This window comes from Pristiophorus japonicus, chromosome 1 (assembly GCF_044704955.1).
Source record: "Pristiophorus japonicus isolate sPriJap1 chromosome 1, sPriJap1.hap1, whole genome shotgun sequence".
Classification (NCBI taxonomy): Eukaryota; Metazoa; Chordata; class Chondrichthyes; family Pristiophoridae; genus Pristiophorus; species Pristiophorus japonicus.
Genome location: NC_091977.1, coordinates 392,582,695 through 392,609,475, shown reverse-complemented (window position 1 = coordinate 392,609,475; position 26,781 = coordinate 392,582,695). Strand labels below are relative to the sequence as shown.

The following is a 26,781-nucleotide window of genomic DNA, read 5'->3' as shown; positions in this document are numbered from 1 at the left end:
CCTACGCCGCCTCCAAGCCAGGTCCAAGATCACCCCAACCTCTGTTGTTGAGCTGCAGTATGCGGACAATGCCTGCGCCTGCGCACATTCAGAGGATGAACTCCAGGATATAGTCAATGTATTCATTGAGGCATATGAAAGCATGGGCCTTACGCTTAACATCCGTAAGACAAAGATCCTCCACCAGCTCAGCACTGCCCTCCAATCATCAAGATCCACGGCACGGCCCTGGACACCGTGGACCATTTCCCATGTCTCGGGGGCCGCTTATCAACAAAGGCAGACATTGGTGTGGAGATTCAACATCGCCTCCAGTGTGCCAGTACAGCCTTCTACCATCTGAGGAAAAGAGTGTTTGAAGAGCAGGCCCTCAAATCTACCACCCCAAGCTCATGGTCTACAGGGCTGTAGTAATACCTGCCCTCCCGTATGGGTCTGAGGCATGGACAATGTATGGAAGGCAGCTCAAGTCGCTGGAGATATATTACCAACGATGTCTCCGCAAGATCCTGCAAATCCCCTGGGAGGACAGGCACACCAACATCAGTGTCCTCGACCAGGCTAACATCCCCAGTGTTGAAGCACTGACCACACTCGATCAGCTTCGCTGGGCAGGCCACATAGTACACATGCCAGATACGAGACTCCCTAAGCAAATGCTTTATGCGGAGCTCCTTCATGGTAAACGAGCCAAAGGAGGACAGCGGAAACGTTATAAGGCCACCCTCAAAGCCTCCCTGGTAAAGTGCGACATCACCACTGACACCTGGGAGACCCTGGCTGAAGACCACCCGAGGTGGAGAAAGTACATCCGGGAGGGCGTTGAGCTCTTCAAGTCTCAACGCTGAGAACGTGAAGAGATCAGGCACAGGAAGCGGAAGGAGCGTGCGGCAGACCAGCACCACCAACACCTTCCCTCGACGAATGCCTGTCCCACCTGTAACAGGGTCTGTGGCTCTCATATCGGACTGTTCAGCCATCAAAGGACTCACTTTGGGAGTGGAAACAAGTCCTCCTCAATTCCGAGGGACTGCCTATGATGATGATATGAAATGCATCTATGCTATTCACCTGAACTACTCCTTGTGGGAGCGAGTTACACATTCTAACCACTCTCTGTGTAAAGAAGTTTCTCTTGAACTCTTTATTGGATTTATTAGTGATTATCTTATATTTATGGCACCAAGTTTTGATCCCCCCCACAAAAAGAAGCAAACTCTTTCATAATTTTAAAGATCTCTATAAGGTCACCTTTCAGCCTTTTCTTTTCTAACAAAAAGAGCCCCAACCTGTTAATTTTTTCCTGATAGGTATAACTTGGTATCATCCTTGTAAAATCTTCTTTGTTCCTTCACCAATGCCTCTATATCTGTTTTATAATATGGTGACCGGAAATAATGCACAATAATCCAATTGTGATTTCACAAAGGTTCTATATAAGTTTAACATAACTTTCCTGCTTTTCAATTCTGTCCCATTGTTTTGTTTGCTCTTTTTATGGCCTTATTAACCTGTGTCCCCCATCTGAAGAACATTAATGAACCAGTTGGGTTTTTGTGACACTTTAACAGCTCGCACTTGATCTATTAACATTTCTATAGCCCATCTGAAAAATGGAGTGCCTTGCTTGCTGCTCAAATCGTTGGTTGGCATGGATGATGCTATGCAACTGACTTATTTAGTTATTGGCCAGTACTACATCAACGCCCCTTTAAGACCTGCATCATCATGCAATTTCCTGCCTATAAATGGGCAAGCTACCAACCAGAGTCGTATTCACATTTGGGACTCCCACAGAATGATGTTTAATTGGGGTTCAAAGACGATAAGTCAAGCGGTATTAAGTTTTGTCCTAGTCTATAAAAATGATTGGGATTCAGGAACTACAGAAAAACACATTGGCCTGGAAATCCCAGCCTCCCCTGGGTCCGTACGAAGATTCTACGGACCCGGGAAGACATCGGAAAACCGGTTTTCAGTGCACAATGCGCATGCGCTGAAAACTGGCTTTTCCGATCGGTCAAGCTGGAACTTGACAGATGATCCGCAACTCGGGAGCGAGAACATTTGCTTCAGCAAGATTGCAGTATTTATCCATATCTTGCCCAGCAAATGTCCTCAAAACTCTTGCGCCTGAAAAAGCAGGCGCTTAGCTTACTTTTACAGGTGTAAGTGTTTAAAAATATACAAAAATATAATTTAATTAAATTAAATAAACATATTTTGTTAAAAACTCTGCTCACTAAGATAAGTTTATTTTTAACCCGAATTACAAAACTTAAAAAAAAATTGGAAAAATATAGTTTTTTTCTAAAGCTTTTTCTAATTAACTTTAATTTCAATTAATTTTAATTTTGTGAGGTCTGTTTTTTATTTTTTATTGGAGTGTTTTTTCTCCCCATTAATAGCAATGACAACTCGTAGATACAGAGTTCTCATTGCTATTAATGAGAACGCTGTGGAATACTGTACCTGATTAGTTACGCAGTCAGACGTGACTGCACCTTCTGCGTGGGAACCTGGAGGATGAGAGCACGTTTCGTAGCGCAGGAAGAAAAGGCCTCCCCAACAGAATCGCAGGCTCCTCCTGAACCACATTTTGTAGAAATGTTTCAGGTCGGAGGTAATTGCCCGCGGAAAACCTCCGACCGCAATTTCAGCCCTATTATTCTCTTCTCCACAACAAAATAATTCTATTTTCTGAATAACTTTAAATGCATTGCATTTTGGTTCAGAAATGTTATTGCGGCTGCTTGGAGCCCTCATTGTGTGCCTTGCTCAAAAGTCTCAATGTTGCTTGACTTATGGAGTCCTTCCCTTTCTGAAGCTAGCAATATTTTCAGGTTGGAGCAGTTTTTCTTTTTATACAGAAGGACATTAGGAGGATAATGCTTACACAGATGATAGGTCTAGACCATAGAGAAGAGGCGGATTCAGCCCACTGCACCTGTGCCAGTAGCAGCTCTTCAACTGGAGCTAGCTACTGCAATTCTGATTTCTGTCCTTTCTCCTTTATATTCTTCCTTTTCAAACACTTATACTCTTCCCTTAAAAATTATGTTATAGTTCTGCCTTAAAATGTTAGCCTTTCATAACTGCTCACAATACTCATCACTTTCTTGTTTTTATAATCAGTGCCCTAAAAATAAAAGCCAGCATTCCATTGCCTTTTTGAGTCTTTTCTACCTCAACTCTCACCTTTAAACATCTATGCAAATCCTCTCTCAAATCTCTTGGCTTTAAATTCTTGAGGCATTGGGACCGCTTCAGGGGGAGGTGGGACCTGTACAAACCGGACGGGTTGCATCTCAACAGCGCCAGGACCAATATCCTTATGGGGAGTTTTGAGAGTGCTGTTGGGGAAGAGTTTAAACTAGCTTGGCAGGGGGATGGGAACCAGTGAACAAATTCAATAGGGAAGGAAGTAAAGCTGAAATTGGATAGCAAGAATTTAGAAAGTGAATCTGTAAGACAGAGGAAACAAGGGTTAGTAAGTAGTAAACAAGGAGGTGAGATCTTCCTGTGCTAAATGGTATACACTTTAATGCAAGTAGTATAGCGAATAAAGGTGGATGAGCTAAGAGCACAGGTAGACACTTGGGAGTATGACATTAAAACCATTACAGAGACATGGCTGAAAGGAAGGCAGGTTTGGCAGCTCAATATTCCTGGTTACAGGATTTTTAGACAAGACAAAGAGGGGGGTAAAAAGGTGGGGGGGGGGATGGGTGGTCACGGTATTGATTAAAGAAACTATTACAGCGGTGAGGAGGGATGATATACGAGGGGGAATCATCAAATGAGGCCATATGTGGGTCGAACTGAAAAATAAAAAAGGGGCGATCACACTGCTGGGCGTGTATTTTAGACCCCCAAACAGTGGGAGGGAGATAAAGGAGCAAATATGTAGGCAAAGTGCTGTGAAGTCCAAAAAACATAGGGCAGTAATAGTAGGGGATTTTAACTATCCTAATATCGATTGGAACAAATATAGTGTGAAGGATATAGAGGGCACGGAATTCTTAAAATGCATTCAAGAGAACTTTTTTAGTCAGTATGCAACAAGCCCAACACGAGAGGGGGCGGTTTTGGATTTAGTTTTGGGGAATGAAGCTGGGCAGGTGGAAGGGGTATTAGTGGGAGAGCATTTGCGTGCAAGTGACCATAATTCAGTCAGATTCAAGTTGGTTATGGATAAGGACAAGGATAGACCAGGACTAAATGTCCCAAATGGAGAAAAGTTAGCTTTGCTAAGTTGAGTGATTTAGCCACAGTGGACTGGAAACAGCTACTTGTAGGTAAATCAGTGTCAGAACAGTGGGAGGCATTCAAGGAGGAGATCTGGAAGGCTCAGGCCAAACATGAGGATGTAACAAACAGGGTGGATAAAGGGGAACCAGTGGATGTGGTGTGTTTGGACTTCCAGAAGGCATTTAACAAGATGCCACGTAAAAGGTTATTGCACAAGATAAAAGTTCACAGGGTTGGGGGTAATATATTAGCAAGGATAGAGGATTGGCTAACTAACAGAGAACACAGAGCCGGGATAAATGGTTAATTCTCTGGTTGGAAACCAGTAACTAGTGGGAACAGTGCTGGGACCCCAATTATTTACAATCTATATTAATGACTTGGAAGAAGGGACTGAGTGTAATATAGCCAAGTTTGCTGATGATACAAAGATGGGAGGAAAAGCAATGTATGAGGAGGACACAAAAAATCTGCAAAAAGACAGACAGGCTAAGTGAGTGGGAAAAAATTTGGCAGATGGAGTATAATGTTGGAAAGTGTGAGGTCATGCACTTTGGCAGAAAAAAAAATCAAAGAGCAAGTTATTATTTAAATGGAGAAAGATCGCAAGTGCCGCAGTACAGCGGGACCTGGGGTTACTTGTGCATGAAACACAAAAGGATAGTATGCAGGTACAGCAAGTGATCAGGAAGGTCAATGGTATCTTTGCCTTTATTGCAAAGGGGATGGAGTATAAAAGCAGGGAAGTCTTACTACAGCTATATAAGGTATTGGTGAGGCCACACCTGGAATACTGCGTGCAGTTTTGGTTTCCATATTTACGAAAGGATATACTTGCTTTGGAGGCAATTCAGAGAATTTTCACTGGGTTGATTCCGGGGATGAGGGGGTTGACTTATGAGGAAAGGTCGAGTAGGTTGGTTCTCTACTCGTTGGAATTCAGAAGAATGAAACGTTTAAGATTATGAGGGGGCTTGACAAGATGGATGCAGAGAGGATGTTTCCACTGATGGGAGAGATTAGAACTAGAGGGCATAATCTTAGAATATAGGGCCACCCATTTAAAACAGAGAGGAGAAGAAATTTCTTGAGGGTTGTAAATCTGTGGAATTCTCTGCCTCAGAGAGCCGTGGAAGCTGGGGACATTGAATAAATTTAAGACAAATATAGACAGTTTCTTAAACGATAAGGGGATAAAGGGTTATGGGGAGCGGGCAGGGAAGTGGAGCTGAGTCCATGATCAGATCAGCCATAATCTTATTGAATGGCGGAGCAGGCTCGAGGGCCTACTCCTGTTCCTATTTCTTATGTTCTTATGTGCCCTTAAAGAAAAAGGGTGAGAATAATAATTCTAGAGCCCCCTGGATGTCAAGGGACTTACAGGGGAGGATAAAGAAAAAAAAGGGAAGCTTATGTCATATACTGACGGCTAAATATTGTAGAATCTTTGGAGCAATATAGAAAATTAAGTAAAATTAAAAAGAATATTAGGAATGCTGAGAGAGAGCATGAAAAATTCTTGGCTAGTAAAATTAAGGAAAACCCAAAGATGTTCTATAACTATATTAAGAGCAAGAGGATAACTAAAGAAAGGGTAGGGTCTATTGGAGATCATGAGGGTAATGTGTGTGTGGAGGCAGAAGATGTTGGCATGGTTTTTAATGAATACTTTGCATGTTTTCAAAAAAGGAAAGGGGCAATGCAAATACTGCTATCGAGAAGGAGTTTGACATTCTGGATGAAATAAACAGTGAGAGGAGGTGGTATTAAGGGGTATAGCAGTTTTGAAAGTAGATAAGTCCCCAGGCCCAGATGAGATGCATCCCAGGCTGTTGAGCGAAGTAAAAGAAGAACTAGCAGAGGCCTTGACCATCATTTTCCAGTCCTCTTTGGATTTGGGCATGGTGCTCGAGAAATGGAGGACTGCTAATGTGCTATCCTTGTTTAAGAAGGGAGAAAGGGATAGCCGAGTAATTACAGGCCTATCAGCCTAACCTCAGTGGTGGGAAAATTATTGGAAAACATCCTGAAAGACAGGATAAGTCTACATTTGGAAAGGCAAGGATTAATTAGGGACAGTCAGCAAAGATTTGTTGAGGGAAGATCGTGTTTGACTAACCTGATTGAATTTTTTGAGGAGGTAACCAGGAGGTTCGATGAGGGTAGTGCATACGATGTAGTGTATATGGACTTTAGCAAAGCTTTTGATAAGGTTCCACATGGTAGACTGGTCACGAAGGTTAAAGCCCATGGGATACTGGGCAAAGTGGCAAGTTGGATCCAAAATTGGCTTAGAGGTAGGAAGCATAGGGTAATGGTTGATGGATGTTTTTGTGACTGGAAGGATGTTTCCAGTGGGGTTCCACAGGGCTCAGTACTGGGTCCCTTGCTTTTTGTGGTATACATCAATGATCTAGATTTGAATATCGGGAGTATGATTAAGAAATTTGCAGATGACACTAAAATTGGCTGTGGTTGATAATGAAGAGGAAAGTCATGGACTGCACAGGATATCAATCTACTGGTCAGGTGGGCAGAGCAGTGGCAAATGGAATTTAATTCAGAGAAGTGCGAGGTAATGCACTTTAGGAGAGTTAATAAGGATACACATTAAGCGGTAGGCCACTTAAAGGTGTAAATGAACAAAAGGTCCTTGGAGTGCTTGTCCACAGATCCCTGAAAGTAACAGGCCAGGTGGATAAGGTGGTAAAGAAGGCATACGGAATGCTTGCCTTTATTGGTCAAAGCATGGAATACAAGAGCAGGGAGGTTATGCTTAAATTGTATAATACTCTGGTTAGGCCACAGCCGGAGTACTGCGTTCAATTCTGGTCACCGTATTATGGGAAGGACGTGATTGTACTAGAGAGGATGCAGAGGAGATTTACTAGGACGCTGCCTGGAATGGAGAATATTAGCTATGAGGACAGATAGGATAGGCTGGGTTTGTTCTCATTAGAACAGAGACCACCTCATTGAGGTGTATAAAATACTGAGGGGCCTGGATATAGTGGATAGCAAGGGCCTATTTCCCTTGGTGGAGGGGTCAATGATGAGGGGGCATAGTTTTAAGGTGGTTGGTGGAAGGTTCAAAGGGGATGCGTCCTCACGCAGAGGGCTGTGGGGATCTGGAACTCACTGCCTGGAAGGGTGGTGGATGCAGAAACTCTCACCACATTTAAAAGGTGCTTGGATGGGCAATTAAAGTGCCATAACCTGCAGAGTTATGGACCTAGAGCTGGTAAGTGGGATTGGACTGGATAACCTCTTGATGGCTGGCGTAGGCACGATGGTAAGTACTGCAGGGAATCGAATATGACCAGGGTGATCTCCTGGACTAATGTCGATCACTTGGATGGGTCGGGGAGGAATTTTCCTAGATTTCTCGCGCGCCCCCCCCCCCAATTGGCCTGGGTTTTAAAAATCTTTTTTCCTTCTCCCAGGAGATCACATGGCTCCGGTTGGGGTGGAGTGTAGAATGTTTCAGTACAAGGTGTCACAGTTGTGTGGGGTGGACTGGTTGGGCCGGGTACTCTTGACCTTTCCGCCATTGTGCATTGTTCATAGGTTTATATGTAACTGTGTGGCTCTTTGTCGGCCGGCACAGACACAATAGGCCAAAATGGCCTCCTTCTGCACTATGATTTCAATGTTTCTTTCTATGTTTCAACCACAGCATCCACAGCCCTCTGGGGTAGAGAATGCCAAAGATTCACAACCCTTTGAGTGAGGCAATTCCTCCTCATCTCAGTCCTAAATGGCTGGAATTTTTTTGAGGATGTAGAATGTTCCCGATGTTGGGGAAGTCCAGAACCAGGAGACAGTCTTAGGATAAAGGGTAGGCTATTTAGGACTGAGTTGAAGAGAAACTTCACTCGGAATTGTTAACCTGTGGAATTCCCTGCCGCAGAGAGTTGTTGGTGCCAGTTCATTGGATATATTCAAGAGGGAGTTAGATATGGCCCTTAAGGCTAAGGGGATCAAGGGGTATAGAGGGAAAGCAGGAAATGGGTACTGAAGGAATGATCAGCCATGATCTTATTGAATGGTGGTGCAGGCTCAAAGGGCCGAATGGCCTACTCCTGCACCTATTTTCTATGTTTCTATGACCCCTTATCCCAAGACTATGTCCCCTAGTTCTAGACTCTCCAGCCAGGGAAAGCAAACTTTCACAGCAACTACCCTGACTATCCCCTTCAGAATCTATGTTTCAATGAGATTACCTCTCATTCTTCTAAACTCCAGAGTGTATAGGCCCAATCTACTCAATCTCTCCTCAGAGGACAACACTCTCAGCCTTGGGATCAATCTAGTGAACCTTCGTTGCCCGCCTCCATGGGACGTATATACTTCCCTGGGTATGGAGACCAAAACTGTGCACAGTACTCCAGGTGTGGTCTCACAAAAACCCTGTTCGATTGCAGCAAAACATCCTTACTCTTGTACTCCATACTCTCTGCAATAAAGGCCAACATACCATTTGCATTCATAATTGCTTGCTACATCTGCATGTTAACTCTGTCTTTTGTGTGCAAGGACACCGGAATCCCTCAACACCAACATTTAAATCATTTCTCCCCATTTAAAAAATCTGTTTTTCTATTCTTCCTACTAAAGTGAATAACCTCACATTTCCCCACATTATACTCCATCTGCCAACTTCTTGTCTACTCACTTAGTCTGTCTATTTCCCTGTGCAGATGCAGACACTGTATGTCCTCCTCACAGCTTACTTTCCCACCTAGTTTTGTATCAACAAACTTGAATACATGACACTCCGTCCCTTCATCTCAGTCATTAGTATAGATTGTAAATAGCTGATGCCCCAGTACTTACACCTTTGCGGCACCCCACTAGTTACAGCCTACCAACCTGAAAAATGACCAGTTTGTTCCTACTGTTTTCTGTCCTTTAACTAATCCTCTATCCATACTAATATATTGCCTCCAATCCCATGAGCCCTTGTATAATTTTTCTTCATATGGCACCTTATTGAATGCCTTTTGAAAATCCAAATATGCTACATCCACTGGTTCCTCTTTATTTACCTTACTCGTACATCCTCAAAAAACTTTTAACAGATTTGTCAAACACATTTCCCTTTTCATAAAACCATGTTTACTCTACCTAAGCATGTTATGATTTTTCTAAGTGCCCTATTACCACTTCCTTAATAATGGATTCCAGTATTTTCCCGACAACTGGTATAAGACTAACTGGCCTGTACTTTCCTGTTTTCTCTCCCTCCTTTCTTGAATAATGGCGTTATATTTGCTATCTTCCAATCCACTGTACCGTTTTAGAATCTAGGGAATTTTGGAACATCATAACCAATGCATCCACTATCTCTGCAGCCACCTTTTAGAACCCGAGAATGTAGGCCGTCAGAGGTCGAGAATTTGTTGGCTTTTAGCCCCATTAATTTCTCCAGCACTTTTTCTTTACTAATATTAATTAAGTTCCTCACTCTCGTTAGACTCTTGGTTCCCCACTATTTCTGGTATTTATTTGCATCATCTGCTGTGAAGACAGATACAAAATATTGGTTTAAAGTTTGTAATTTTCTTTTTCTTATTCCCCATTCTAATTTCTCCTTTAAGGGATGAACGGAAAATGCTTGAAACACTCAGCAAGTCGGGCAGCATCTGTGGAGAGTTAACGTTTTAGGCTGATGACTCTTCGTCAGAACTCACAAAAGGTCATCGACCTGAAACATTAACTCTGTTTCTGTCTCCACAGGTGCTGCCTGATCTGCTGAGTATTTCCAGCATTTTCTGTTTTTATTTCAGATTCCAACATCTGCAGTATTTTGCTTTTGTATTCAGAGATCAATGTTTACTTTCATTACTCTCTTCCTTTTTACATACTTGAAGCTCTTGCAATCATCAGTTTTTATATTTCTTGCTAAGTTTACTCATTCTATATCTCCCTCCATCAATTTGCTGGTCATCCTATACCAATTTGCACTCTGTTCAAGCAAGTAAACCAGAGATTACTACCTTTGAGGTTCTGCTTATTAATTTGGATCCTAGCTCCTCAAACTTCCTCAGCAGAATCTCATTCCTAGTTCTACACGTCGTTGGTTCCTATGTGGACAACAACTGGATCCTCCCTCTTCCATTCCTAGTTATTTTCCAACCATGAAGAGATATTCTCAAGCCTGGCAGGCAACAGCCTTTGGAACTCCTGGTCACAGCTACAGAGAGCAGAATAAAACCCAAAGAATTAACTTCAGCAGATAAGAAAATTGGAGGGAAAATATAGTTGATTAGCATGTTTCTTTCCCCTTCAATATATATCTTTTTAATTGCATAGTCTAGGGACTTTGATTTAAAAAAATAACAGGGTTCATCTGATTAAGCTGGTTTATGCACTGAGTTGTTGAGCCAAACCAACCAGGAAAGGTCCAGGTTCAACCTTGGTGCGCTGAGTTGGTTAATCACAGCTGGGGTGGTTCAATTGAGATTCGCACTGTCAAATTAGGCTGGAAAAATTCATCCAACTACTCCCTGCTGGAAGTGCATGTGCGTGGATTCCATAGAATCGTACAGGTCAGAAGGAGGCCATTTGGCTCATTGTGCCTGTGCCAGCTCTTTGAAAGAGCTATCCAATCAGTTCCACTCCTCTGCTCTTTGCCCCTAGCCCTGCAAATTTCTCCTTTTGTCAGGTGAGGGCAGGATTGGATTCAGTTCCGATGCCTCAGACTGGGGGTATTTTTCTACTTTGCACAGACTGAAAACTGACTGTTGCAGATCGGCTCTTGCCGTTAAGAGACCCCGTCCGATTTTCCAGTGAAGTCAATGGAAAGGAAAACAAGGTGGTGTGTATAAAGGGCGCAAGATTTGCTGCCAGTGCCGAAGTGGAAATGACCCCCTCAGTCAAGGTTCATGCAGTAAGTGGACACTGGCTAAGGTACCAGAGGGTGACTCAGGCTCGTACAAGGAATCAGCACTTAGAGAGAAGGAAATTAGCAAGGAAGAGGGGAAAAAAAAAACATGTCTTTACATAGTGTATGCACTATTATGCACATGTAGATGGTCAACATATTTCCATGTTAAATTTGTACAATGTTCCCATCAAAATCTGATGTTTCCTTTTGTGCAACATTTATGTCTAAACTTTGCTGCATTTTCTCTATTAAATAAATGTAAAATTCAAAGGAATTAAATTTTATTAAACATTGCAATAACAGGATTCTTTATTTACAACAGCATTATTTAACATCAAGTAAGCAAATGACATCAGCAAAAGCAATATTAGTTAACAACTTGCATAAATGTATTTTTAATTTCTTTGAATATACCTAACTTGGCATAAAATGCTCACAATAAGGATACAAACATGGATGGCAGAAGAAGAAAACAAAGGTGTTTAGTGTGAACTAAAAAAAATACATCTCTGAACCTGCAACAGTTGTAAGCCTTCTGCTGAAGAACCTTACTTTACATATTGCTTAGAATTTGCAACTCGTCAATATACACCTCTCAGAGACTTGGAAAAAAACATTTTACAAATAGTGACCCACTACTGACCACAAAGGAACAAAATAACAAAATAAACTAAGCAATAACCATGGGTCCATATTGCAATTAGGGTAACCATTATTTCTATTTATCTGACAGAAAAAAAAATTAATAATTGATGACATCCAAAAATTTTACACAATTCACTATACAAACAATATAATACAACAAATAGCTGCTAGGAATATACAAGACATAAAAACATATCTAAGGCATTATGCTAAGTTTATAGCATTTGAGGTTCCTGCACTGTACTAAGAAATTGACAGATTTTACAAAACAAGTTCAAGCTCTAAATGAAAAAAGTAGACGGGGTTTGCCTATCAAATTGAAAATTCATAGAATAGTTGTGCAGAGAATGTGTCTGCATCCAGTCAACAATCAGTTGTGTAGAAATACTATAAAATGATGTTGAACCACACCAACACACCATGGCTTAGCTGTATTTTAAAATCAACTCAGTGAACTCTTTGGATTTTGCAAACGGAGCTGCATAGCCCTGCTTGTTTGCAATGTACAGCATCACAATACATAGCTCTTAGTTAATTTTGCATCATTACTTTAAATCTGTTAGAGGAAAATGTTATAGATTGAACATAATGCAATCAGAGAGATGTTGCTTCCCAATGAAAGTAGCTCCCATGCGCCCTCTCTTTCCAAGAGAATAGACCTTGATGCATTCAAATCTATAGAAGATATAAATTGGGGTTACACTATACAGAGCTAAAATGACCACATGATACACACCTACCCCTCTCCACCCAGATTTTTTGCTAAAAAGCTTTTGGTTCTGTAGGCAACTGCACAGTAGTTATCATTTGCACAATTCCAACAGTGACACATCCAATTGTAAACCGCATCTATCAAGTTAAAGCACAGATATAAAATAGGGTAAATACAGAAAAATTGTTAGGTTATTACATAATGTTCCCATAGACACAAATGCAAAGGTCTAGGCTCTAAAGTCCACAAAATTAAATGCCTGCATTTCAGAAAACTTTCCTAATTCACAGCAGTATTTACATAAAGCTATATCATACCAAAGCAGTCTGAAACACAATGATGTCATTTGAACACAGAGAATACAGTTCTTTATCAACTGAACAATCTGTAGCTGTGAGATGTGGCAGCACTCCTTCCTAAAAGCAACTGTTGAGGCAAAAACAGGTCTGTAATCAGTCTCTGTACAGTGATCAATATGATCAGCGGGGTTTCGGGCCTTAAATGACAGCATGTTCCATGTAGCCTGATACACAAATGCGAAGGCATCAGGAAAGGACCCTATAACAGCATTGTTAAACTATGTAAGAAAACACCTGCTTCCAACCTATCCACAAACTCTTCCAATTTAGTCATACTGTTACTGAGAGAAACTATGCAGACCAGAGTAGCAGTTTGTTGGGGGTTTTGGCATAATATTTGCACATTTGGAAAACTAAAAATGGTTGCTCAATATCTCAGAATAGCCAGTTAACTCACTGGCCACATAAATGCTACTGAAACAGACTTGTTAGCTACTTATCAAGGCATCATGATTCTTTATTTACAAAATAAGAGACACACACTGCTGCCAAGGTATCTAATGTAATACTGTAGTACCTCACTGTGAACCAGCAGCTTAAGAACTTCACTTCATCAAAATTCTACAAGTATGTAAAACATATGCTCTCAAGTAAAAGTTATTGCTTAGCTACATACATCAGACTCTTATATACCCAACTGCTTTCCAAAAGTCATCCCGTCTTAATTTACAAAATACTGTACCATATGAAAATGTTATGGCTGCTTGCGGTATGTTATGTGTGGTGACCTCTGACCCTAGACCTGCAGCATTTTGCATCTGGAAACTGCTACTGACTTTAGGAAATAGTAATGAAGCACTGGGTTTCTGTAGCTTACAAAAAAAGTCTGTCCTCTGATCCCACAGCACTGTGAAGCTGTAATGAACAATAAGTTATTTAGAACAGCCCATAATATCTTAATTTGTTATGGCTCACAAGCGTTACTATCCCATGAATGCTTACGTAAGCAAACTCAACTAAACATACCAGTGGCACAGTTGCGAGTGTAAAGATGAATTTCATTGGTTATAGAAAACTTGTCACACAGGGTTATTGTATCTGTGTTTAGAATTTTTAAGTATGGTACAGGTACTGAAAATGATCTGGAATAATATACACCGATAAGACAGTGGTGGAGTTAAACTGCTCAGTAGTGTTTCATTGTTTGTAATCTGATCAATTTCAAATGTTTTGACTCATCAGCGCCAATGAAACTGCTGATATTAAAATATTTGGTTTATTATGCCAGTAAACTTCACAATTATATATTTTCAACTCTTCAAAGCCAACATTTCAGTTTGGCTACAAAATAGATGCAGAATGGAAAAGACCCATACTTACCCGAGGCACACACTTAATAAAAACTCATCAAAACCCAAAACAAATTCTGAACATATTCATGCAGGGCACTAGAATGGCTAGTTTAAATTGGATTTACTCAACATTCTGCATTATTAGAAAAACCATGTGGCTTGGGGCCAGAAAGATTATAAACCAAGGGTAAGTAATGCATTATTGGCTCTATGTACATGAAGGTATTTGCATCACTTAAATTAATGAGGATCTAGTCAAATGCTGATTAATTTTCATGAGCATGACTAGAAATTTACAAACTTCTCCAAGAGCCCCGTTCTTTTCACAGTTCGGTACCATCATCGGAGGTCAAACCGACTGTTCAGGGGTAGTTATTTAAGAGTGTTGAGAAATTTTAAAAAACAGTATTAATACTATTTTAGATGAGTGTGTTGTAACATTAAATCATTGTGAATCAGCAATGAATCCAGTTAGCTAGCCTTTACATGATGTTAGCTCATTTTCAGAAACTCAGCAAAAAGAATAAATTCATCTCATCACTTCTCAAAGTTTCACAATTTCTGCACTAGTTCTGGGCTAATTGCCAGTGAACCAGTTACTCTTCTGCATCTTCATGCAAAGAGCCATTATATATTAGTTTCTACAAGTGAACACAAATTACACATGCTTGCTGCATAAAAACTATACAAAATGGGTAAGCAATGTGCACTAAAAAGATAGAAGGGAGAGGGGAAATAATTATTAGCCTTGCTTTCAGTATTTTATCCCTACAGAATTATTTTGAAGTGCTTATGGTGGAGAAGTACCTGATAGCCTTCAGTGATGCATCTGAACTCCAGATCACAACTCAGTTTGGTCTGCGGGAAAAAGTGGATCGCGCCAGAGAACTGCATGCTGTGCTGGTCAGAGAAAAGACCAGTTAATGCTGCAAGGGTGCCTGGTCTGCAGAGACCAGCTGTTACTCCTGGAAGAGTCAGCCACTGCTGCTAGCGTTGCAAAGGAGCACGGCCTGAGAGATCAGTAACTGCTCTGAAGGGGAGGAAGAGGGAGAGAAGGAAGGAAGCTAGGGGAGGAAGTTAGTCCTTAGCTCAAAGAAGGCTAGTTACATTTGCAGGAAGGGACCTTTTTTTTTTTAAAAAAAGGAAGAGACCAGCTGCTGCTATAGGAATGTGGGTTGGATGAAAGACAGAACAGTTTCTGGTGCCTCTGCAATGAGGGAAATGGCTCAGAAGAAATCAATTGCTTTTGTTGAGCAATGCTGCTGCTACTGGGATAGGTTGGGGGGGGGGGGGGGGGCTTTCCTGAGACAGACCAACTGCCTGAGAGAGAGAGAGAACGGTTTCTGCCTTTGTTATGTGGGTAGGGTCATGGATCACTGGCTCGGAAGAAACCAGCTGCTCCTGTGGGAGCCGACATGAGAACTTGGCCTGGGAGACCACTGAGGTGGGTGTGTGCATCTTAAAAGGAAAGAGAAAAAGAGCCGCAGTTTGGACATGAGTGACCTGACTAGATCTGTAACCATTGCAAAGATCAAAATTAGGTCTTTCCATCTGTTTATGCAACAGGTAAGATGATGTTGGTGCTTTTATTTTTTTCTGTTAATTTGCAACAATAGCTGTAGGAGAAGTTATTATGGTGTAATAGGTGGGGATCTACAAAGTTGAGAATGTTTAACAGGTACTTGGTCTGTGGAGCCAGAACATTATAATTGTTAGCCGTTGTAATTAAAAATTGGGACAGAAAACTCATACATCCTGGATGTTGAGCCATGACTCCACAGAGCAGTTCCATAGTATAAAAAGATAATACACAAACTTTTGCTGACATCAACAAACAACCTACCTGAAGTCTATTCCCATTTGGTTTTATCAAAAACAAAAACAATTTCAAATTCCATTTAGATACCTTCCAAACCAAATTCTTTATTCTTACAGCATTCACTCAGCTTATCTGCAAGTTTTTTTTTACACACAGCAAAACCTTTCAAAAAGAGGCTTCAGTTCTAAATACTGTTGGAGGAAAACATGGCTGAAAGCCTGCACACTGGATTAAATAGCAACCACTGAGGATCAAAGACAAAAGAGCAAAGATGTGATCATTCTGCAAAATGACGGTAGAAATACATTCATCGGACAAGGTTCCAAGCCGATGTCAATCTGTTGTGAGGACAGACTTAAGTCACACTTATGGTGAATGCAATTAATGGACAAAGCAGCTTCAGTAGGCAAGTATGTTGCTACTAAGGAGCCTGTCACTCTGTTAGCAACTCTTGTAACAAACAATTTCTCTAAGACTGGCTAAGAGTTCAATTGGCTGCTGCACTTCTCTTGGCTTGATCTGGTGGAGCTCGTTTGTTGGTATAATTGTTACCACCTAAATGTTGACCGTGCACTGTACATCAGCAAACACATGGGCCTTCTGGATCTGGTTGAAGATGGGAGGAATAGCAACCCTGAGGGTCAGCAATATTTCTGCAAAATGGAAATGAAAGAAATAGGTATTTAATTAACAGGAAAGCACACAAAATGTATCACAATACTGACATTATCACAATATCTCAAATATTGAAATCAGCAGAATTAGGAACCTTAAGTGAATTCGGAATGAGTAATTTCTTGCCCATTCTCTCTTCTTCATCTCACACACCATGCTTGTTTTAAAAACACTGCATTTTAAAAACAGCTTGTATACTTTATAAACTTATCACCCAGGACTCTAATGCAGTTTAAAAATTAAATAATCCAAAATCAACGCATGCTATTAAAACTATTTCACAATACAATCATCTGCAGAATGTTGATATTTTTAGTTTACACTCCGTACCTATTGTACTGATTATGTTTTATAGAAGAATTCCAATTCCAAAGTAGCAGCAGCAGTGAAAGAATGAAGTCAGTCAGTACTGCATGCACAATGTTGCATGGTTTAAATGTTTTAAAATATTGCCTTTTAATGAGAGCATTGAAGTTTTTAAAACAAGGAATGTGTTTAGACTTTCTGCTTTTACTACTCACCATTAGTTAATAAATCTATTCCCTGTACTAATGGAAACACACTCAATTATTTATTGCAACTGGTTATTGTAGCACTCTTGTAATAAATCTTTCTTGGTGAAGTCGCAAAAAACTTTTAAGTTCACATCAGCAACAACAAACATCCAAAAGCTTGCTTTGGTGCTAAATATTTTATGTTGTTTGCTGTTTAAGAGCTAGAAAATTAATTTACACAGGACTAAAAGAAACAGCCAGCACAATAAAAAATAGATCACTTTACGGAGCTGGGGGGTGGGGGGGGTGGAAAAGAGGGGAAAAGAAATTCCCCCTTTCTTTAAGGCCTATTACCACCTCCAATGGGGCGGTAAAGCCTTTCCACCTGGGGGCAGGCGGTGGGGCCAACCCGTCCGCAATTGCCCCAGAGCTGGGGGCGGCGGGAATGGTTTTCCGCTCCACCCGGCAGAGATCCCTTACTGCCCCACGGGGGAAATTGCCCCGCGGGAGCGCGGGCCACTACTGGTCGGTGCCCCCGACAGCTTTGCAAGGCAGGAAGCTGCCAGTGGCTGGGCACTGCGGCTGCCCTTAAAGGGGAGGGTGCACTGCTGTGGCCACCATTTTATTCTAATTGTCGTTGATTCCTGAGTCGGCCCGACAATGGCAGCCGCTGGTTTGGCCGAACCCCTCCATGGTGGCCCAGTGGGCTCCACGTCGGCCTTGCAGCATCCTTCCCCTTTAAATGAAGGGACATTGCGACGCGCAAGCGCGATGTGGCACTTGCGCATCGCACTGACGTTATCACCGTCCCGCTCCCTCACAAACCCGCCCCACACCATCTCAAACAGCGCCCCAAAGCGCTGGGAGGCAGTGTCAGAGTTAAAGAGCAGAATTTTCCAGCACTTCCCCAGGACTCCCGCCGGGCGGTAAATTTCCGTTTAATTCAAAGTGCCCTCCCCAATTTCCCGCTGAGGGCAATTTCGGCCCCTAAATCTTGAGTAACCAAATTACAAATATTTACAAAACTCAATTCATCCAATGCTACTTTCAATAACATCCTTCTGAAAAAGAGATATATTCATTTTAAAGATTTAAAATTGTATGTTAAATTAGATTTCCATTGGAAATTTACTTTTCTCTACCTCTTTATGCCCAAGTTCACCCAATATCATACTTTCAAAACAAAGGGGTTATTTAATCTGTGGCCAGAATGTTTCATTTTTTCTAACTTATCTCCTGATCTGGTCATTTCTTCTTTTTGTAGGGTTCTCAAGACAGCAGGGACTGCCAGTAAGGCACCAGTTAATCTCAATGTCTAAAACAAAAGAGTCATTAGCAAGTTACCTAAAATAACTAGCATATTTTAATCTTTCCTTCCATAAATGAAGAACTTCACAGTTACTGTAACAAATACACCATATCGCTCAATAAACATGGTATAGAATGACTAGTGCAGGAGTGAAATAGCACAGTATCATTTCATCTATGGGACCTGGCTTCAAATCCAACCTAGTCTGATGGGATAAGTATCATCTGTCGCTGGCGACTGCAAGAGTCTTAACACAAAAAAAGAGGACAATCTAAAGTCAGTTCCACTTAAGATGGAGCCCATAGCATAAATTGGTAATTTCAGATATAGCATAAGGATGGTAGGTATGGGAAATAGTGCTTTACTGGTTGGAATTGAGGTACATTATTGAGGTAAGAGTAGAGGGCGTTTACTCTGTATATGGCTGTACTATCGCTAATCTGACGCAAACACTAACTGCAAAAAAAAAGTTCCATTACTCAGCACTAATGCCTCCTTTTCTCACTCCATTTTTCCCTACCTCTCCTAAAGATGCTGGCTCTCAGGTACACTTCCACAGATTCCACCTATTCAAATAGCCATTCTTCATGTCTGAGCTTAGATACTGAATGCTGGCAGGGTATTCAATTGTGGAGGCCACCATCGTGAATAATTTACATTATTTTAATATACTACGTGGAATTTATTTCATGTAAAAATATATTAAGTTGCATCATGTTGTGCTGGAGTTTCTTTGAACTCATCATGTCAAGATTTAAAACTCCTGTGATCCTGCAACTGAATTACATTATTTGCATTATAATGCAGAGTAGAACGATAGATTGCCAACTCCCAAATTTTAGTCTTCCTCATTTTTGAAAGAAATTCAGCTACCAATAAAATACTGCCATTATTTCACTGGAAGGGAGGGGAAACCTGGCACACAATCCCTTTCAGAAAACTATGCCCTGTACAGTCAGCTGATTTCTTCCACCATCAAACCTGCTGTCTGCACTGTTTATAAAGAAAGCCTTGTTCTCGCCTCTGCATATGGACCCAAGAAGAGACCACAAATAGAATGTGCTCTAATTTTACTTAGCAGCTTTCATCTTGAAGTCTTGCTCTCAAATGAAATAAACAAATGATAATGAAGATCTTTCATCCACTCTGTATTAAAGCCCAGTATCCCATGCACACCAACTAACTAATATTTTCCTTTCAGCAGAAGAAACAATATATAGCAGATACACAGATATCCAGTTAAACTCCAAAAACGACGATGCGTGCAAGTGCCTTATCCCACAAGCCAAATAAGATTAGGTAAATCCACCAGAAACTCATGCAGGTCACTAGTTCTTGGTATCAAGAGGAAGTCAAGTGAAGCAACTCTTCTGAGGGTCAATAGAGGTTATGTGGGGCCCACAGATTCTTGAGGCTGCTTTCCAGCTGAGAATATTTAACCAGTGGTCTTCTGAGCCTGTATGATTGTCTGGCCAGGAGTAGAGAACACTTTTATGCTGAGCTGGATCCCAAAGATCCTCTGCACAGGAAAAACAAGCTTCAACATTCTGTTACTGAGTGGGTGCCAGGCTGCCTTTTGGCGGCCCGGCTGAATCCACGGATACAATAGTCGGCCTGACCTGGCAAAAAAACATGGCGTTGCCGGCAGCGCCACCTCCCCTTTAAGGGCGGCCATGCCGCCAAGCCACACAAAGGGTACCGTCGGCAAAAACAACGGCGAAGCTGCTCCCGCTGGGCAATTCCGGGAAAGGAGCAATTTCCCACGGGGCAATTTCGGGAAGGGGTCGCCACTGGTCGGTAAGGGGTCAGCGCAAGCACGCTGCAGCGGGAAAACGGGTGGAATGGTCCCTTACACCGCTCCAAACCCGAGGAAAGACAATTTAAAAAATGGCAGCTCCTCCGGGGAGACTCGGCGGCCATTCCGGCCTTTTCGAAAGGGCCAATTTCAGCCCCGATAGGTTTAGAAAACAGATCTGCTGATGATAGAACATAAGAACATAAGAAATAGGAGCAGGAGTAGGCCATGTGGCCCCTCGAGCCTGCTCCACCATTTAATACGATCATGGCTAATCCGATCATGGATTCAGATCCACTTCCCTGCCCACTCTCCATAACCCCTTATTGTTTAAGAAACTGTCTATTTCTGTCTTAAATTTATTCAATGTCCCAGCTTCCACAGCTCTCTGAGGCAGCGAATTCCACAGATCGACAACCCTCAGAAGAAATTTCTCCTCATCTCAGTTTTAAATGGGTGGCCCCTTATTCTATTATGTCCTCTAGTTCTAGTCTCCCCCACCAGTGGAAACATTCTCTCTGCATCCACCATTTCAAGCCCCCTCATAATCTAAGACGTTTCGATAAGATCACACCTCATTCTTTTGAATTCCAATGAGTAGAGGCCCAACCTACTCAACCTTTCCTCATAAGTCAACCCCCTCATCTTCGGAATCAACCAAGTGAACCTTCTCTGAACTGCCTCCAAAGCAAGTATATGCTTTTGTAAATATGGAAACCAAAACTGCACGCAGTATTCCAGGTGTGGCCTCACCAATACCCTGTATAGCTGCAGCAAGACTTCCCTGCTTTTATACTCCAACCCCTTTGCAATAAAGGCCAACGTTCCATTGGCCTTCCTGATCACTTGCTGTACCGGATACTAATCTTGTGTTTCATGCACAAGTAACCCCAGGTCCCGCTGTACTGCAATCTTTTTCCATTTAAATAGTAACCTGCTCATTGATTTTTTTCTGCCAAAGTGCATGACCTCACAATTTCCAACATTATACTCTCTGCCAAATTTTCACCCACTCACTTAGCCTGTCTACGTCCTTTTGCAGATTTTTTGTGCTCTCCTCACACATTGCTTTTCCTCCCATCTTTGTATCGTCAGCAAACTTGGCTACATTACACTCAGTTCCTTCTTCCAAGTTGTTAATATAGATTGTAAATAGTTTAGGGTCCCAGCGGCACCCCACTCGTTACTGATTGCCAACCAGAGAATGAACCATTTATCCCGACTCTGTTTTCTGTTGGTTAGCCAATCCTCTATCCATGCTAATATATTACCCCAAACCCCGTGATCTTTTATCTTGTGCAGTAACCTTTTATGTGGCACCTTGTCAAATGCCTTCTGGAAGTCCAAATACACCATATCCACCCTGTTTCGTTACATCCTCAAAGAACGACAACAAATTTGTGAAACATGACTTCCCCTTCATAAATCCATGCTGACTCTGCCTGACCGAATTTTGCTTTTCCAAATGTCCTGCTACTGCTTCTTTAATAATGGACTCCAACATCTTCCCAACCACAGATGTTAGGCTAACTGGTCTATAGTTTCCTGCTTTTTGTCTGCCTCCTTTTTTTAAATAGGGGCATTACATTTGCAGTTTTCCAATCTGCTGGGACCTCCCCAGAATCCAGGGAATTTTGGTAAATTACAACCAATGCATCCACAATCCCTGCCGCTACTTCTCTTAAGACCCTAGGATGCAAGCCATCAGGTCCAGGGGATTTATCAGTCTTTAGTCCCATGATCTTACGGAGTACCACCTCCTTAGTGATTGCGATTGTGCCAAGTTCCTCCCCTTCTATAGAAGATCTAAGGAAACGCTAAAGGTGAGGCCGAAAACAAAACTTTATATATATAGCTGGCAGATAGGGCACAGCGACCAGAACATGATTTGCTGAAAGGGCAAGTTCCCAAATGACTATTCCCAGTAGGATGGCAGAAACTGCATGTAAATTTTGAACAAATGGAATGAAAAATCTATTTTTTAAGGAATTACTTGTAGATAATTCACAATGTGTTATATAATAGTTTTTCAGCATTTGCATGATGTTATACAAATTTATTTTGATATAGAAAGTGTGATCAATAATATTGCTACATCCTGTGTTCTGGACACTAGATGGTGACATGCATTAGGGTAGAGAATTAATTGTGCAGTTCTAAAACTAATTACCTGTGTAGTCCAGCAATGTCACTTAAAAGAATTTTCACCTAAACTGTTCATCCACTTCATAATAAACTCAAATTAATCACTGGAGATCTCAGTGGGGATCTAATAGCCATAAGGCTTGAATTTCCAATGGCTTACCACCCAGTTTCTGGGCAGTTTTGGCCACTGTGGGTGGTAACCAGGTGAGCGAAAATGTCCTTACCCGAGTTATGCCGTTGGTTGAGGTACCGCTGGGGAGCGGACCACCGGCGTGCACCGTCCCGAGATCGCCCTGGTGTGATATTTGGCCGAGTGGTGACCCGTAGGCAAGTTTAAAAAAAAACGCCCACGAGGATCAGCGAAGCTGGGCAGTAGGTGAGTAGTTCTTCAAGAAAAAGGTTAGTAATTGGTTTTTTTTACGAATTATTTAAAAAATGTATTGCGGTGATTTAGTTTAAAAGTGTCTTGGGAATGTTTTTTTGATTTGTTAGTTCATGTTTTTTGAAAAATTATTTTTATTGTTTATCTGGTGGCAGGCCCAACCCGCAGCCTCGGGGTAAATTTATATTGATTTTTAAATTTTTTGCCCATTGTGTTTACGAACCGCCCAATTGACCGTAAATTATACTTTTTTGCCCAGAATGGGGTGCAAAATCATGTTTTTCGCTTGGCGGATTGAAAAAATGTTTTTGTAGAAGTTTTTGCCAGCAATAATCTTCCCAGTCTTATGGGCGGCGATTGGGCACTGGCAGGCTGATGGGAAATTCTAGCCCATAATCTATAGAAAATCAGTCATGTTTCTACAAACCCCACATGGACAAACTTTAGCAAAACAGTAGATATTCCGTGACATTGCTCTTGGTGAGTTGGAGGATACACATTTTATATCTTTTTTAAAAAATTTGTTCATGGGATGAGGGAGTCTCTGGCAAGGCCAGCATTTATTGGCCATCCCTAATTGCACTCGAGAAGGTGGTGGAGAGCTGCCTTCTTGAACCGCTGCAGTCCATGAAGATACTCCAATAGTGCTGTTAGGGAAGGAGTTCCAAGATTTTGACTCAGCGAAGATGAAGGAACGGCGATATGTTTCCAAGTCCGGATGGTTTGTGGATTGGAGAGGAACTTGGAGATGGTGATGTTCCCATGCGCCTGCTACCCTTGTCCTTCTGGGTGGTAGAGGTCGGGGGTTGGGATGGTGCTGTTGAAGAAGCCATGGCGAGTTGCTGCAGTGCATTTTATGGATGGTGCACCGGTGAAGAGAGTGAATGTTTAAGGTGTGCTGTTTTTCCCCGAATGGAGTCATGCTTCTTAAGTGTTGTTGGCGCTGCACTCATCCAGGCAAGTGGAGAGTATTCCATCACACTCCCGATTTGTGTCTGTAGATGGTAGAAAGGCTTTGGGGATTCAGGAGGTGAGATACTCGCTGCAGAATACCCAGCCTCTGAACTGCTCTTGTAGTCTGATTATTTAAGTGGCTGGTCCAGTTAAGTTTGATCAATGGTGACCCCCAGGATGTTGAAAGTGGGGGATTCGGCGATGGTTATGCCGTTGAATGTCAAGGGGCAGTGGTTAAACTATTGTTTGTTGGAGATAATCATTGCCTGGCATTTGTGTGGCGCTAATATTACTTGCCACTTATCAGCCCAAGCCTGAATGTTGTCCAGGTCTTGCTGATGCAGGCATGGACTGCTCCATTATCTGAGGAGTTGCGAATGGCACTGAACATTTGCAGTTATCAGCGAAAATCCACACTGTTTGACCTTATGATGGAGGGAAGGTCATTGATGAAGCAGCTGATGATGGTTGGGCCTAGGACACTGCCCTGAGGAACTCCTGCAACGATGTCCTGAGGCTGAGATAATTGACCTCAACAACCACAACCATCTTCCTTTGTGCTCGGTATGACTCCAGCCAGTGAAGAGTTTACTCCCCGATTCCATTGACTTCAATTTTACTTGGGTTTCTTGATGCCACTTGGTGAAATGCTGCCTTGATGCCAAGGGCAGTCACTCTCACCTCAGCTGTGGAATTCAGCTCTTTTGTCCATGTTTGGACCAAGGCTGTAATGAGGTCTGGGGCCGAGCGGTCCTGGCGGAACCCGAACTGAGCATCGGTCAGCAGGTTATTGGTAAGTGCCGCTTGATAGCATTAATCTAATGTACAATATCACAAGGGCTATTGATTAACAGTGATTGAGTAAGTTAAATTGAGTTCTCATTACAGAATATTGAGTGTTAATGGTATTTTCAGGCTCAATCGGCATGACTGTGCACATTTGCACATGATGTGTTGTTTTCTATAGTGATGAGTGAGAGTAATGGAGAATGTAACATTTTGCTGGTACATTTCAGGCATTGTTGGGAATAAAGGGAATGATAGTTAAAATATATGAATGTAGAATAAATGGCAGAGAAAATGTAGAAATTCTAATGAAATTAATTTAATTAATTGAAAACATGAAATTGTACATTGGAAGGTTTTTATATAACTGCAGAGGTTTATAAAGAAAGATAATAGGAATTAAAATAAATTGTGAAATGTATATATGTAATGCACACCATTCAAAGCCACGTACGCCAATGACACCCAGCTCTACACTACGTCGCCCGTCCCCTCCACAGTCTCTGCTGCCAGATTGTTTGCCTGACATCAAGTCTTTGATGAGCTGTAACTTCCATCAGTTAACCATTGGGATGATTGAAGCAACCAACTTTATTCCCCACCACAAATTGAGCCCCCGCCACAAATGGCACTATTGCTGGTCACGCTCTCAGGCTGAACCAGACTGATTGCAATCTTGGTGTACTGAAAACCAACCCCAAATTACCCACTTGCTTTACCAAAATTCACATCCTGAGCTGCACATACACACCATACATGCCCTACTGACTTCACAAAGTTTATGGTCTGGACCTGATTTTTGGTAGGAAAAGAAACAAAGGCTGTTCAATTTAGATTTAAAAAAAAAAGGGAACTGGATCTTCATTTCAGTCGTACTGCAAGGACTGTATTCTTTATGCTGCAGAGAATGCCAGCCTTTCATTGCAAGTTTGGTATGGAGCAAGTACAGCAGTGAACAGGCAAAGTTACAACACAGTTAGTCCCCTTCTTCTTCTGAGACAGTCCCTCGGAGTCGAGGATGACTTGCTTCCACACTAAAAATGAGTTATCATGTGACTAGTGAGTCTGATGCAGGACCTACAGTCTCTGTTACAGGTGGGCAGACGGTGGTTGAAGGAATGGGTGGATGGGGTGCTTGGTTGCCATGCGCTCCTTCCGCTTGGCTTCAGCTGGCTCTCGGCGTAGAGACTCGAGGTGCTTGGCGCCTTCCCGGATGCTTTTCCTCCACTTTGGGCAATCTTGGGCCAGGGATTCCCAGGTGTCAGTGGGGATGTTGCACTTTTTCCAAGGAGGCTTAGAGTGTGTCCTTGAAGCATTTCCTCTGTCCACCTGGGGCTCGCTTGCCGTGTCGGAGCTCCGAGTGGAGCGCTTGTTTTGGAAGTTTCATGTCAGGCATGTGGACGACGTCGGGCCAAGTCCCCTTAAAACTGAGATCATCAAAGACCAACTCAGGTCACATACCAAAGCATTGTTTAATACACTCAAGATTGTAGTTGTTCCTGGTGTATAATCTCTCTCAATTTTTAATATTCCACTATCATAGTGGCAGGTAAGTGGTTTGAGCCACAATAATCAGTTTCACTTCTTGAGGGTTAAGTGAGACTTTGATGGTGAGCCCCATAAAAGTGGTGTCCATAAACAGTGTAATTAATTGAGACTTCCTATTTAGCTTAACTGTACCTTTGGTTTTCATGATTTTCTCTGGATTTGCCCAGGACTTTTAGGACCCTATTATTTCTCATTGAACACCTTCCTGTTTTTAAAATAGTAAAATTAAAACCCGAAAACATCAATTTTTAAAATGGCAACAAAAACAGGCTTTAAAAATCCTTCGATACTGCATACTATGTTTCAATTTTCAAGCACTAGCACGTTGATCTTGGAGAGCATAAAATTAAGCAAAAATTTGATTGTACATCAGTAATGGCAGAGAAACTTGATTCCTGCAGTGTATTTCAACAACTGAATATTCATTATAATTAAAAGAGTGAGGAAACAATATCCTAGTACTGACTAGTCATTAGTAAATCTGTCAGTTGCCCTGAAGAAAATTCTGATTAACAAGCAGTAGGCAGAACTGATTTGTATAGGTGGAGTTTGATTTCTTCACCTATGACCAGCCTAATGGCCTGCATTTAATACTGGGCGCCTTGCGTACTATTTACAGAGATGTTAGCTGATCTGAAAAGGATCTAGATACAAAGAAAAAGCAAATCAGATTGGGAAAGACAATAAGAATGATTTTTTGTGTGGTCTCACGTGTTTATATAAAAC

The 26,781-nt window shown here is 41.8% G+C and overlaps 1 protein-coding gene across 9 annotated transcripts in view; it reads right to left on the bottom strand.

Moving 5' to 3' along the window:
- Positions 1 to 11,446: 11,446 nt before the first annotated feature.
- The window catches only part of ncoa2 (nuclear receptor coactivator 2), a 418,174-nt gene continuing 402,839 nt past the window's right edge, over positions 11,447 to 26,781 (bottom strand). For all 9 annotated transcript variants that reach the window (XM_070891258.1, XM_070891269.1, XM_070891263.1 and 6 more), the window contains one exon: positions 11,447 to 16,620. In XM_070891258.1, coding sequence (XP_070747359.1) covers positions 16,609 to 16,620 — 12 coding nt within the window. In that variant the 3' untranslated portion in view covers positions 11,447 to 16,608. The remainder of the gene's footprint in view (positions 16,621 to 26,781) is intronic.